Source organism: Aythya fuligula, chromosome 5 (genome assembly GCF_009819795.1).
Source record: "Aythya fuligula isolate bAytFul2 chromosome 5, bAytFul2.pri, whole genome shotgun sequence".
In the NCBI taxonomy this organism is placed as follows: domain Eukaryota; kingdom Metazoa; phylum Chordata; class Aves; order Anseriformes; family Anatidae; genus Aythya; species Aythya fuligula.
The window spans coordinates 63036822-63052181 of NC_045563.1; the positions used below are offsets into that span (position 1 = coordinate 63036822).

The 15360-nt window shown below is 34.0% G+C and overlaps 1 protein-coding gene across 4 annotated transcripts in view; it reads right to left on the reverse strand.

The window, feature by feature from the left end:
* The window catches only part of SBF2 (SET binding factor 2), a 253639-nt gene that overhangs the window by 18696 nt on the left and 219583 nt on the right, over positions 1-15360 (reverse strand). For all 4 annotated transcript variants that reach the window (XM_032188226.1, XM_032188228.1, XM_032188227.1 and 1 more), the window contains 3 exons: positions 12124-12300; positions 9053-9154; positions 7731-7916 (listed from right to left, as the gene is read on the reverse strand). In XM_032188226.1, the coding sequence (XP_032044117.1) occupies positions 7731-7916; positions 9053-9154; positions 12124-12300 (465 nt within the window). The remainder of the gene's footprint in view (positions 1-7730; positions 7917-9052; positions 9155-12123; positions 12301-15360) is intronic.

Genomic DNA, 15360 nt, shown 5'->3' on the forward strand with positions numbered 1-15360 from the left:
AAAAAGATACATAATATTAAATGTATATATACTATTAGGTATATATATACAGATATACGTATGATGTATATAATGATGTATATATAGATAAATAATATTATATGTATTATTATTATGTAAATAGATACAATATAATAAAAAATGCATTCACAGGAGACTATCTTCTCTGTACACACAAACCCTTCTACATTTTGTCTAAAGATATTTTGAAGTCATTTAAATTCATGTCTATGATGCAAAAAAAAATTCAGAGCAGATAGAGTATATTTTTTTAAGTGTTATTTTACTCTGTATAAAACCCAGGATTCTTCAAAGTAATCAAACTGGATAAAAGTCTTTTATGTCAACTCATGAGACATCATGCAAATTTATAGGCAAAGATGGTATTCCTACTTGTAGCATTTCCATAGCTGGAATCCAGCTTTAATTGGCACATTTTGCAGTGGACTTCCAGGTATTGCTGAGGATCCAAACTAGCAAACGTATAGAAGCAATGCTGACAAATGATATTCTATCTGTCATTGCTAGAATGGCTCATTTCTGATGTAATAACTAGTCGATACATATTTTCTTGTCTTCAAACTATGCAGCAAAATATTGAAGTATGAAGGAACAAAAAACATACTGAGGAGGTGCTTTGCCATTATTCACATGCATATATTTAAAATAGTAAAAACAATATAACATCTTAATTTGTTATCTTCAGTTAGGCTTGGGATCTAATTCAGTGAACGTCTCCAACAGGAGTCAGGATCAGATGTTTAAGACGACAAAAATTAGAGTACAGCAATGTGGGACAGTTGGCTCCTCACAACTGCTTCCTCTTGAAAGCATATGCCAGGCTCTTCATCAGAAAGAGCCTGGCATATGCTTTCAGGCATTTAGTTTAATATTCATGGCCAAATTTGTTTACATTAATTTTTAATGAAATACATTATTGCTCTCCATATAAACTTTAAGACAAAATTTTATCTTGATGAGATATTGCTCACAAGTTTCATGTTTTAATTGTAGATTTAAAATTTACTCTCTAGTAAATATTTTGACTGTGATTTTCAATTTCATAATTAAGCATGGTAATGAACCAAACACTCCCCAGTTACAATGGAAATAAATTTTCACAATCAGGAAGAAATTGCTCATGGAATTCAACATTTGAAATATGTCTCAGAGTGATTTACCTAGCTTCATATCAAACTTGTAAAATAACTTTATTTTTACAATCTTCCTACGTTTTGTCTTTTGTATTCACACCACTCCTATTTTCCCATTCCACCTTTTTTTTCTCTAATCTCTACTTATAAATTCCTAAAGAGAGAAATTTGTTTATTTAGTATTAAGGAAACAAGAATCAGATTATCTGAAACTCATTGATGTTTAAATTTTCACATCTACTAGTTGAAAAAGCAACAATAAATAAAGAAACAAAAAACGCATCTAATAGGAAAGATTAACTATCAAATTTACAATAGTGACAGGAAAATTCCTTGAAAAACCCTATAAATACATACACAGCAGTTTGGTCAGAGTATTTCTTGTAATATGTCAATATTAGCTCATGGCTAGGCATTTAAAATACTAAGATATGGTAAGTGGGTTCAATATACCCACTCTTACTTTATTCCCCACTTTTTCCCAGATACATATGACTATATTTCTTCACTGCTTTGTAAGAGTAATGCTAAGCAAAACTTTTTCTATAATAGATTCAAGATTAACTTCATAGACAAAGTAACTTTTTAGTTACCCTTATTAAAAATAAGTATATTTTCTGTCATATTGTAAATTAAGATATAATTGGGATACAAAAATTTTGTTCAAAAATGATAATATGTACTTTTGAGCTGAGATCCCCAAAAGTGCTTTATGTGTGTTTGTGTGTTCAGACACATACATGCAAATACAAATAACTTACTATATATTTCCACCTTGTGTTAGGAAGTTTTATTTTAATACATTGTTAGAAAGAAAGGCTTTTTGATAAATTGGAACACTCTGTTATTTGATGACTTACAAAGAGTCCTAATTTCTACTGTTGGTCTAGTAATTAGTATAATAAATTTGAAGAGTTGGAAGAATAAGTAGGTAATAAAATCCTATAATGCATTTCTGAGATTTCTGGAACTGCAAGTAAATAGAAGTTATAATAATAAAATTTGCCTTTTAGAAGTAAGAACAACTATCACTTAAAACATTTATTTGATGAAGGTAGAAAAATACAGACAGTAACAATAACTACATGTACATTATAGTGGTTGCGGCTCATTTCAATACAACTGGAGATGGGAAATATACCACAGCTGAGGAAAGTGACTAGTTATTGATGATTTGCTTAGATGAGTGCACTGTGTGCAAAATCCAAAACATGGATGAGCTATCATGAGAAACATTTCCTGACAAAATACAATTCCAGTATCACAGGTGATAAATTCTAAATGTAACATTGGAAAAAATATTTGGATTATTTTAAGCAATTAAAAATAAAAGTGCAAGAGAGATTATTCATTACTGTAAGCAATGTAACCACTTAGGTTAAGGTTAAATATAATTGGTTTCCTTCTGGAAACTCTTTGGTCCCATTTGAATTAATTCACTGACTTCAAGAGTTTTACTCAAAAATTGTATGTAAGTTAGAAGCAGTTTTTATATTTTACAATTTCAACACATACCACCTAGATAAGGCTACAGGGACCTAGTATCTTTAAAAATTATAACCACTTACTAGAATTCCTAATCTCCATAATATATGAACATTTAAAACCTGAGTAAACCTATAGGTGTTCTTAATACTATGATTAAGTAAACTCAGTTTCTCAGAACTCCTTTTTCAAATCAAAATGTTCCTAATTAATTTAAATCTCTCCTAAATGGTTTTAGTAATTTTACACTTCTTTCAGCTGTTCTTAGTTTTCCAGTACCTTTCGTTTTTGTCATTCCATTATATATCAATATTTACTTAATTTACATAAGAAATACAGTAGTCCAAAATGCTCTGTGCTAGTAATCACTAACAATAGCACACTCACCTCCTTTTACTCAAGGTGTTATAACACAGCTCCCTACTAGCCTTAAAAAAAAGTCAATTCTAGAAAAGCATTGTTTTAATTAAATAAATTACTGAATAGATACAGAAGAAAAATAAGAAAAGCTTCCTGCGCTGACATCACTTTCATAAACTCAGTCTTCTTAGAAGCAGTGAGAGTATCTGCCAGATGCTGCTATTGTGAAAGAATGATTTTGCATTAATAATTCAGCTGACACCTGGAGATATTGGCATAAACAATGACTTCTTAGAAGATGATGTAGTTCTAATTTAGGAACCACTGCTTCATTTGTTTTCTCTGTATCTTTAGTTTAACCAATGACATTTAATCCATACTGGCTCTACAGTGATTTTCTTATTACCTTGTATGTCAAAACTATAATAGTTAAATCTTTTTTTGAAAGGACCAAATATTTACTTCCAGTGACCAGTCAATTAAAAAAACCCTGAACATAATATATTAGATATTGGGGTGAAGCTGCAGTCTCATTGGGTTCTGTAGTCATCTAATAAGTTGTACAGAAACCATTCAAGCTTAACAGAAATGTTCAAGTACACATGTTAAGTACATTTACTTTTCCTAGTAAATTCCGGTGAAACTTCAACCATTAATTTAACTTCGCAAGCAATCTCCCTTAAGTTTGCAACAATACTGTTAGAACTTGATAAGTCAATATGTGCCATCAGGAACTAGGTTCATGTCTATTTCTAGAAAATCTGTTCAGAGTTGCATTCTAAATAGACTTGTAGCTTTAAGTGTTAGAAATTTAGCTTCATGCCTTTTTCTCATAACAGACAAATCTTTATAATCTATAATACACTGGTTATATGTGTCAAGCTGTGTTCGCAGGTACTTTTTCAGATGAAGATACACTGTTTACAATTTGATTACAATCCCTAGATAGCCCTATCACTCTGGCTAAGAAGTTAGGGCCTCTGCCAGATTGACTGTCAGGACAAACCACTTCTGGACCTGTACCCATCAAAATAAGATTTTCACAGTAGGTCTTTTCTACCTATTTTCTCCTGCCATTTTGGCAGGCAGGTTCACATGAACCCCTTAGCTAGCAGACCGGAAGAACAACATGTCCACCAGAGAGGAGGTGATAAATAGCTCCAGATAGCCTGTAAGAGGTGACCTTTCTCCTGACATAGCTGCAGCCCGGGTATGTGGACACAGCTTTATAAAAAAAAACACTCACAAGGAAAAGGAAAAGGAAAAGGGAAAGGGAAAGGGAAAGGGAAAGGGAAAGGGAAAGGGAAAGGGAAAGGGAAAGGAAAAGGAAAAGGGAAAGGAAAAGGAAAAGGAAAAGGAAAAGGAGAGACAGATCTTTATATAAGATGTACCCACTAATGAAATGTATACTTTCTATTGACTTTATACTTTTATCATTTCTAAGGACAAGTACTTTCTATTGAAATGTATACTTTCTATTTGTATACTTTCTATTTCTAAAGATAGAGAAGATTCAAATACTATCAAAGCTGCTCTCTGAGATGAATTGTTAAAAGGATGTTCTTCTATCATGTAGGAGAACCACATCAAATTGAAAACAATCCTGGATGATATAAAAAGTAACGTCATATATACTTTAATTTCAAGATTAGTCTTAGGAAAAAAAACACTTAGAGCACAATAAAAAATTTGAAATTGCTCCTCCACCTCCCTGTCTCCCTAGAAAGTGTAAAGATTAGAGATAGTGCACCTTGAGGCAGACTCATACCTGTGAATTTATAACAGCAGAGTCAGGAAATTTTCCTGAAGTCAGGAAAATTATAGTCCATTTTTCTTTGTTCTTAAAACTTCAGATTGTGTTAGACATAACTCAAAGAAAATACAAGAATTTTGCCAAAAAGAAGACAGAGGACAACCTATTTCAGGGCAATAAAAAAAATATTGAATGCCGATTTTCATCTTTGTTCTGGATAACTCATTTGTTTCCAAAGTTTGTGTGACCTCTGGACTTGAGGAAAAATCTACTCTACAGGTATGCATGGATAGTTTCCTTGTTTTACTTTAAGACAATTTTCTAAGATTTATTACAGCAAGACTGGAGCAAGGTGTCTCCATAGTCAGAAACAGGATGTTTAAAATGATGTAGGCTATGTCTACATCAGCACATAGTTCAGAGCAGAAGAAGCAGATAAAAACACCAAAGCAGCTGCTAATGAGGTTCCTGCAGCTACACTATGTATTTGCTTTACTTTGGCCTGGTCCAGTTGAATTGATTACCATATGGTTTTAAGAGAAGTGATAAATTGTTGGTTCAGATCCTTTTAAGAGCTGGTGAGCATTTGACACACACCTGAAGCAGAAGTTCTGGGTAAATTCTTTCAAGAAGAACATTGTTGACATGTACCAAAAAGCATTAACAAATAGTAAGGGGAGATGCTTAAGGGATTCACTCCAAAATTACACTACTGCTTCAAATCAAATGCTGATTTACTCCATTTTACTAACAGACAATGTTACCCAGCCAGTTCATTAAAGCAAGAAGACATCTGATAACAGAGAGAAAATGCACCAGACAAATGATTTATAAAGAACTGAATAAACCACCCAACAGATGAGTCTCACTATTTGAAGATGCAGATATTTGTCTTCTTGTAGCCACAGCAACTAAGATTATTTTTCTTTCTGCTTCAGAAAAGGAGAAATAACCTTAATTTACTATAAAGAATAATTTGAGTGACAACTGAGATTAGATTAACTTGTTCAAATGAAAAATGTAGTATTGATTCTCCTCAGGAAAATCTCCCCATTTTGAATAAAAATTAACTTGAGGATCACAGCCATTGGGAAATGGATTGATAAGACAGGAGATGTGACAAATACTTGCAAGGTTTTCTAATGTTGTAGGAACAGAACCAAATTACAAGGATATGATCTATTCACTTGCAGGACAGAAATAATGATGGGCAATGGTGTTTAACATTGGGAAAGATACAATATGCATCGTGTTCTTCGGTTAAGTCTTCACTCATTTTCTTATAAACTCATTCATTACCATTCTTCCAGATATCTAAAGATTATTTTTCATTGGTTTAGCATGTTATCTAGTCTGTGGACGTTGCTCCAGGCAACAGAGTAAGTCTACTTGCCGAACCTCTTGCATGGTTTACTCCTTGCAAGAATTCACCATGAATGTCTGTTCCAAGAAAGCAGGTGAGTGCTTTTACAGTCTTCTGTAAGACAGTCAACCATACTTTAAGTGCAGGTTAGTAACACATCTGTTAACATGCTCCTGATAGTAGAGTTTCTGACTAATAATGCTCACTTGATGATCAGGTCTGCAACCAACTTCCTGGAAAAAGATCATTGTCTTGAATTCAAAATACTTCCAAAAACCTAATCATTGTGCCTTGACTTTGTTTCTATACAAGACCATGATCTGAAAAATTGAAATGAAGAATTATGGACTGCCATACTGCTGTTGGAGTGATCCCAGACAAATCAGCTAGTGATGGAAAAAGTGCCCTGATAATATTTATATAATAATAACCATTTTGGAAGTTTGTCCTTAATAACTCTGTTTGAGAGCAAAATGTGTGTCAGGCTCTTGAGATACTTCCAGTGGTCTTCCTATTCTCAGACAGGTTGTTCTTGTTGGTTGCCCCAGAAGAATCCCTCTTTTAGACGGAAGGTATTAGGCCGGGGACCAATGACAGATTGCTCAGAAGCTCATCCATTCTGGGAATATGCCTATAGTAATTATCTGTAACAGCAGACTTGGCATAGCTACCTCTGTGCATTTAATTATGAATAAAAAATAATGAAAAAAAAGACAAGCAAAATCAATGAAAAAACCTTACCTAGAGAAATCATGACCCTCTTTATATGCTGAGGGTTAAAAAGGAAATAGGAACCCCTCTTCTGGCTATATGTGTAGTTCAGCCTCTATAGCCTGAAGAAAAAGTCTACAAATAAGTATGGAGAATGGAGCTGAAGGGCAGTGAGCAAAAGATCAAAACACAATTTTTGGATGCAGTTGATTATTAGAACAGGTATGTTATAAAAATTAAAGACTAACATAAAATATGAAAAAAGGTAGAATTATCCTCAGTAAGTCAGTAAGGAGAGACTACTCACCAGACCGTAAGCAAGGAGAAAGAGTGTATAAAAGTCCTCCCAAAAAAATTTTGCTGTTACTAGCAACATAGCTCTACTTGGCTAGAAGTAATAGCAGCATAGTAGACTATTGGAATGCATTGAATAGAAAAAATAGAATTTCAGTGAACAAACCTCTCCTTTAGAGTTTGAAAACATCACAGACCACTACAGAGGTGGTATGTAGCTTGTTTTTTTCCAGAACTGACAGAGTACAAGACACAGTCAAACACAGGAAATTAAAAACTGTCTACTCACTGTATTAACAACCTGTCAATTTCTTCTGCTGCTTTAAGGCATTCCAGACTGCCAAAAGCCAGTCTTACCCATAAAAAACATCAGTTTGAAACCTCTGCATTATGCATCTTAAAAGATCCATAATGCCAACCATCCCTAATAGACGGTCTGTTTTGTATGGTCAGTTTCTTCCAGGCAACCATGTTAATTTTCCAGCTCTTCTTAATGTGAAGCCCATTCTCTTTAATAAAACCCAGGGAAGAAGGCTACTAGTCTTCTCTCAATGAGTTATCTATTGCTTATGAAATAGTGGTATCTATGCCTAGATACGGATGGACTTACCTGATGCACACAGTCTAAGAACTGTAAGAAAACAGGAGCAAATCCGCTACCCTGACAATTGAGAGTCAGATTACTTCGTTGACTGAATTTATGACCAAAAGAGAGCCATTCTTTTTCCACCAGCATTTGGAAGCCTTCAAGTGTCCTGTAGAAGGGATCACTGAGTAACTGCACTAGAGATACTACCTAGATCACAAAACAGGATAAGAATGACAGAAGTTAAAAGGAGAACACACCTTATACAATGAAAATAAATATTCCATAATCTGTTTGTAGTTCAAGGAAACCAAAGCCTTCAAATAAATTCCGTTACAAGTATCTTACCAGATAGGTCACATATTTTTATAAAATCATACAAATAGCATCTCACATGGAAGAGCCTTAATTAAACTGTGACTAAATTAGTAAGATATTATTTACAAAATAGCACTGCCTACGCCTCAACAAAGAAAGCATTAAATAATTGGTCATGAGTGTGACTCGAGCTTCTGCACTGTTGCCATGCTAGGGTGCTCACCAGCCAACTTCAGCCTGTTCTTGTAAACAGCATCCCGAGAGACTTTAAAATGCAGCACAGACTTCTCCCACCTCCACCAATGTAATTGTCCTCTATTCTTCACTGTTTGACAGCAATTGCAAGAATTATGTTAACATTCTCTCTCTTTTTTTTTTTTTTTTAACCTGAAATAAGGATGCTGGCTGTACATGTTTTTATTCATTACAATATTTCTGGATTATGAGGCAACTATGTATAGATACTATGTATCCATTAAATGAGGCAGTGGGTCATCATTTACATAATTTATAGTTTGTTTCACAATGTTATCTGTTCTGGTAATCTGTCCTTGCAGCAGGTGTGTTACGGTCACTTTGGCACAAAGTTAGTTTTCTCTCTGTGTACTCTCCTAACTTCATTTATGGCAAGTGAATGGCAAAAAAAGGAATTCCTACCCTTCCCTTCTATGTTAAAGCATACTGTATTTAAAAAGATAAATCATCTGTTCTGACAACTTTCATCTTTTATTCTTCCATATGGTCAAGTATGGGAATGCAGATCTTGTAGATAAGCCTTAGAATTCCAAGTCCCCCAGGACTTTTTGTAAAAGTTAATTTTAATGAATGCTCTCATGGAGTAAATTGCAAAGGAACACAATGTAAATTGCAAAGGAACATAAGCATATATTACATGTATGCTAGTCCCTGCTGCCACAACACTTTTTTTTTTTAAAGGTTGTATCAAATTATCAATCACATATGTAAAAAAGTATGGCCTGGTGTTTTTCTTATTATTTAGTTATTTCAAGGTTTTAATAGCAGCTTACTTGTGCAGTAATATCCCAGCCGTCTTCCAAACAAACCATAACAGAAGAACCATTTTCCAGGAGCTCTGAGATGATCACACTCAATTGCATTATCCTGTGAAGCTATAGAGTATTGCAAATCAGTAAGACACTCAAGAGAAATATTTAGATATTTTCAATAAATAGAATACGTTTGTATTTAACATTAAAAACGTATTACAAAATCTACATATATCACAGAGAAATTAACTGATGTAACAGATTCAAAAACTAAAAAACTTAACAATCTCAGAGGATTTTCATTTGAACTACAACAAAACTAAGCAAATATTTGAAGATAAGAACTTAAACTATTAAAACCAATAAGCACTGTAATAAAACAGTTGTCATAAAAAGTGGAATGAGAATGACACAGCTGACAGATTTATTGTAGAGAAATTCCACTCTGGGCTTAACACTAAATCTTTTCCTGTGAAAAGTTAAGGTTGCATGAAGTCACTAAGTACTTTGATGAGAGAATCCATATTTACAAGATAATAGTTTTAATGTTCAATTTTATGGAATTAGACAACTAATGAACTGAATATTTAAAAAAAATCTACTATCTGAAATAGTTTAGATAGATTAAACAGTGTTTTTTTTTGTTTTTTTTTTTTTTTTTCTTTTGGGCAGACTCACTAAGAGGACACGCTAATTATTTGCATTCTAAAATTTGTTTTGCAGTGATACTAAACATTTCTGAGGGTCAATACATTTCTTTGGGACAAAGTTTATTGACTTGAATGAGATTTATTCAAACACGATCGCTTATAAGCAAGTTAAAGAACTTAGGTGACTTTGAGCATTTCTACCTTATGAAGAGAGTTCTCTTTACTGTTAAAATGAAAAACTGTGGTGCTTCTACCATTTCTGTTATACTGACATGACATTCTTGGTAAATAATGTAACAGACTATATGTAAGCAAATTTTTTATTAACCACTGAATGAAATTGCTCTTTGCAGAGCACTAAATACAAACTACCCATAGTAACAGAAATATGAAAGCCTGAAGAAAGGAAGAAAGCAATATAGGAAAAGAAATAAGCAAAGGATGGCAAGAGACATCTAAGACCATCTATGTATGGGAAAAAAGTAAATTCAGAAAGTTCAGAAAGCACAGGAAACAGACTCAGGGAAAGCAAAATTAACCTGGAGAAAATAAGAGAAAAAAGATAAATCAAACAGTTCAACCCTAGAAAATTTGTCCTTGCTTAAGGCTGATTTTTGCCTCATAAAAAAAGAAGAAAAAACCATCTTATGAATATTACCATGAAAACTATGACAGAAAACACTTAACTGCTCTGAACATTCACACAGTCTTTACTTACAAAATAAAAGTAACTAATTTTCCTGCTATTTTCAATAGGAAAAGGTTGAAAAGCGTCTCATTTTTAAAATCAAACAGTTAATTTATTGTTCTATGCTTTCATAGGCAGAATAGACGAAAGACTGTTTTTTGCTCTCCTTAATGAAAGAAACTGATATGCAATCTGGTTATACAGATTCAATATGAAGAAATGCAAAATACTATTTGTATTGTTAGTGCTCAGAACATACTTTGAATTTCTTCTGCATTCAAAACCTTATAAAGAACTATTTAATCTATACAGTGTTAAAACCAATATTGTACAACTACTGTTATGTAGGAGTGGAAAGTTTAATACAAAAAAAAAACAAATTTCCAAGATGACAGATCTATGTCCTTTCACAGGATTAGCAGAAAATGTGACAAATCAGTCCGTAAATCAAATTTATCACATAAGTCATTTACCACATGATTTGCACCATGGAAGTGTCTTGGTAATGAATCAGAGGTAGTATATGACATTATGATCTAGTCCTGAGCAAAGCGTGATACTGTTACTTTTCCTCTCAAACATTCCTGAGAGTAACACAATATGATAACCTCTCGATCTCTGTGCTGCTATAGGAACATGTTTATTTCATCAAAATCACATTCATTTCCCTTATCTACATCTATTAACTTGCTCAACTGTTCCGTGATTGAAATTGTTCATGTGGTGGGGGCATCAAATCTTTAATGTCTCCTGATTTCTCCCTCTCTGAACAAAGTGGTTATCAGATATATCAGTGACCAGCTCCTGTATTCTGTAAGAAATCATCACACCTAAAAGAGAAAACTTAAGCAATTCCTTGCATTGTAGCACATTCCAGCCAGCATGCTTTCCGATGCACGATTTCTGAAATGACTATGTTACTCATATATATTTTCTCCTTGAGAAATCATTGTAAGAGCCTATTCTGTTTTCTATGATTATTTACATCGAGGAGAATTTATGCAACAGAATATTCCAAATAAAATATACAAGTGTTAAAAAACACTCTCTGTAATTAAATTTTTTTTAAATTTACAAAGAGCTAACTTTCTCTTCTTAATCTGAATCTTGTAAAGTTACTTACAGTCTTTCCTTCATTTAGTTAATCTTTATGTAAGGAAATATGGGATAGGGAAGTAAAGGAACAGATTTAAAGACAACAGATACTAATAGATGAACAAGCACACAATCCCCTCTCTCCTGCAAACACTTCTCCTTATTCCACAACAGATAACAGATGCTAGCTTATTTGCTAAATATTTGTGCATGTGGAAATTCAGTGTAGGAACACATATAAAGGGTGGAATATCACTCTTAAAAGCAAAAGGCTTATTTATTCTTCTCTACTTTTTTTCTGATTTTTGTAATACATAAAATAAGAAAAAAAACATTTAATACCAAGACCGTAAATTGATAATATGCAATAAAAATGGTAATCTCTACTTACATACTTGTTCCATGTAACAATACGTGTTCCATGTAACCAGTAAATTATGCTATAAAAACTGCTTCCCACATCTGTAAATGTTATGATTGTATTAAAACAATAATGCCTATGTAAGGACAGAATTGATAGCATGCAAAATAATTACAAAGAACAAAGAGGAACAACAGCTGGTTAGAATACAATAGGTCTCTGTCATAAGAGCCTGAAATTTATTTTGTGTAAGCAGTATTGCATAAAGATTATTAGAAGTACCTGTCATATAAATTACCTGTGGGAACCACTCTGACTCCCCAAGTGCTTTTAGGAATGTTGCCTCAGAATCTGTAGGAATAGTGCTGGGAACACAAGCTCTCATCAGCTTTTTAAAGCTTGCCTTCATCTGTCGGATGTCACTGAATTCAACAGGAACAAATTCACAATTCAAAGCAAAATCAAGTTTGAAGCCCTGTGTGGGAAGGAAAACAGCAGATATAATTTAAAAGGTAAACATATTTTTCAGTGAAAATCTTACCAAATATCATAGTCTTGTCTGCTTTATTACTAAATACTTCAATTATTAATTCAAATTATTTTGAAATATCTGCCCAGTATAATGATAATCCTTACAACACTTGTAAAACATAGCATAAAAAAGTACCCATATACTACTCATAACAAAACTGTATACATGAGAGTTATACGACTACCACTGTAACACAGTTGAGTTGAATAAATCTGTTGCGCTATCTATGCACAAGAGAATGTGTCGGTCACTAGTGGCATCCCCCAGGGCTCTGTACTGGGGCCAGTCCTCTTTAATATCTTTATCGATGATCTGGATGAAGGGATCGAGTGCACCCTCAGTAAGTTTGCAGATGACACCGAGTTAGGTGAGTGTGTCAATCTGCTCGAGGGTAGGAAGGCTCTGCAGGAGGATCTGGGTAGGCTGGACCAAAGGGCTGAGGCCAACTGCATGAAGTTCAACAAGGCCAAGTGCCGGGTCCTGCACCTGGGGTGCAACAACCCCAAGCAGAGCTACAGGCTGGGAGATGTGTGATGAGAAAGCTGCCAGGCAGAGAAGGACCTGGGAGTGATGGTGGATAGTCGGCTGAATATGAGCCAGCAGTGTGCTCAGGTGGCCAAGAAAGCCAACAGCATCCTGGCTTGTATCAGGAACAGTGTGACCAGCAGGGCTAGGGAGGTGATCGTCCCCCTGTACTCGGCTCTGGTGAGGCCGCACCTCGAGTACTGTGTTCAGTTTTGGGCCCCTCGCTACAAGAAGGACATCGAGGTGCTTGAGCGGGTCCAGAGAAGGGCGACGAAGCTGGTGAGGGGCCTGGAGAACAAGTCCTACGAGGAGCGGCTGAGGGAGCTGGGCTTGTTCAGCCTGGAGAAGAGGAGGCTCAGGGGCGACCTTATCGCTCTCTATAGGTACCTCAAGGGAGGCTGTAGCGAGGTGGGGGTTGGTCAATTCTCCCATGTGCTGTGACAGGACGAGGGGGAACGGGCTAAAGTTGCGCCAGGGGAGTTTTAGGTTAGATGTTAGGAAGAACTTCTTTACTGAGAGGGTTGTGAGGCACTGGAACAGGCTGCCCAGGGAAGTGGTGGAGTCACCATCCCTGGAGGTCTTTAAAAGACGTTTAGATGTAGAGCTTAGTGATATGGTTTAGTGGAGGGCTTGTTCGTGTTAGGTCAGAGGTTGGACTCGGTGATCTTTAAGGTCTCTTCCAACCTAGATGATTCTGTGCTTCCTTTAGGACTTTTAGGCAAATTAACAATAAATAAATATAGCCAACAATTCCAAGTTATGCTTGGATATAAGGATGCTAACAAAAGCTAGAGAAATACTAAACAATCAAAATCAACAAGCTTTCCTTATATAAAATCAAAGTTGAATTGATTTTGTAGACCAGATATAGATCAATGAGAGCAGGCTCAAAACAATCATTTCATTGCTACATAGTATTATTATTCTGATTGCTGTATTGCCAATACAACACTCTTTTCCTTAGTAATGCCCAGAGATGACCTACCTTCTGCAAGATTGTACATTAAATACATAAATTCTAAAAAAAAGGAAGAAGAAGAAAGAAACCTTGACCTGTAAACCAGCAAGGAAATAAATCAATAAAATATAAGAATTCTTGAAGTGTCCCTTTCTATGCAACTTTCAACTTATGTACATCCTGCTGGACTTCAGACTATTTCATGTTGGTTTTGCTGAACACTTGTTTGCACATCTAATAGTTACCTCCTTTCATATTCTGCATAGTAATGCATTTCCATATGGTAATTAAATATGGTATTAAAAATGCTTTACTCTATACTAAGCACAAGTGTATTATCCCCATCTAGTTTGCATCAGTTGATATATTAAACAATTTCAATTTTTTGACCAAGTGGTTTTAAAGGGTTCCTTCAAAGAAGCAAAGTAAAGACTTTTGCTCCTGCTATACATCTTTAGATGCATCACTAACTCTTCACTTATTATTCATTAAAAAATTGAACAGAAATGTAAAAAACTGTCAGTATTTGACTATAGCAATTTATGTCTACATAACCATCTCTTGAGTTACTCTTCCTGCACTCCTTTTTATGAAATTGCCTGCTTTGCCAGAGCCTCCTGGAGCTTATAGTTATAAAAGATACCTTAAATAAGATAAAAAACTGATATGAGTAGACCTGATTGAAAACCTCAGGACGAATGCCCTCCAGAAAATCAAATGAAAACTGCAACTCAAAAAACTGAAAATTTTGCAGGAAAATAAACTGCTTTCTTAGTATTCATAAGAACAGTTTATTCTAATAATTATTAATTATGTTTACTTTGGAGATTTCTGTTTTGTTCTTTTTACTACTATGCTTTATTGCATTGAACCAGAACACTTTGTTTATAGATTTAATAGGAAATTTCTGTCAATTATTGTTATTCTAATTATATTATAAAGTATTTGAATGTCAAAATAAATATTAATAACTAATAAAAATGACTACTTTGGATACCAATGTCTAATGAAGAAACCTAAAGGAAAATAAATTTAAAATCAGTTATAAATGATAAATTAAAAATGAAAAGAACTGATATCTTTTATATATATATATATATATATATGACTGCGTGTAAAAGTAAGATATAAAAGAACACTTGAAAGTACAAAAGAGAAGTTAAAATTGAAACAGATTGCAAAGAGTTTTAGCATTTTGATTCATCATTCTAATACAACATGATTCTTTCATCTCCAGAAATAATTCATTCATAAAGAATTGAAAAAGGAAGTTTTTACTTACTACTAATAACTGCTGTTGTAAACTATGTATTTCACAAAATGCATTGTGTTTTATGTATGCTCATATTTGGAAAAGCAAAAAGAAATGATTTTTCAGTCTTTGCAGAGATTAAAAAGATCTCTAAACATTTTCTGAGAAGTGAAGACTTAATAAAGGATACATGTTTCTTAAACAACCGTGTCTAAAATATTAAAATTTATCCCAAAAGAGTGTATAAAACCGTAGATATCATGGACCT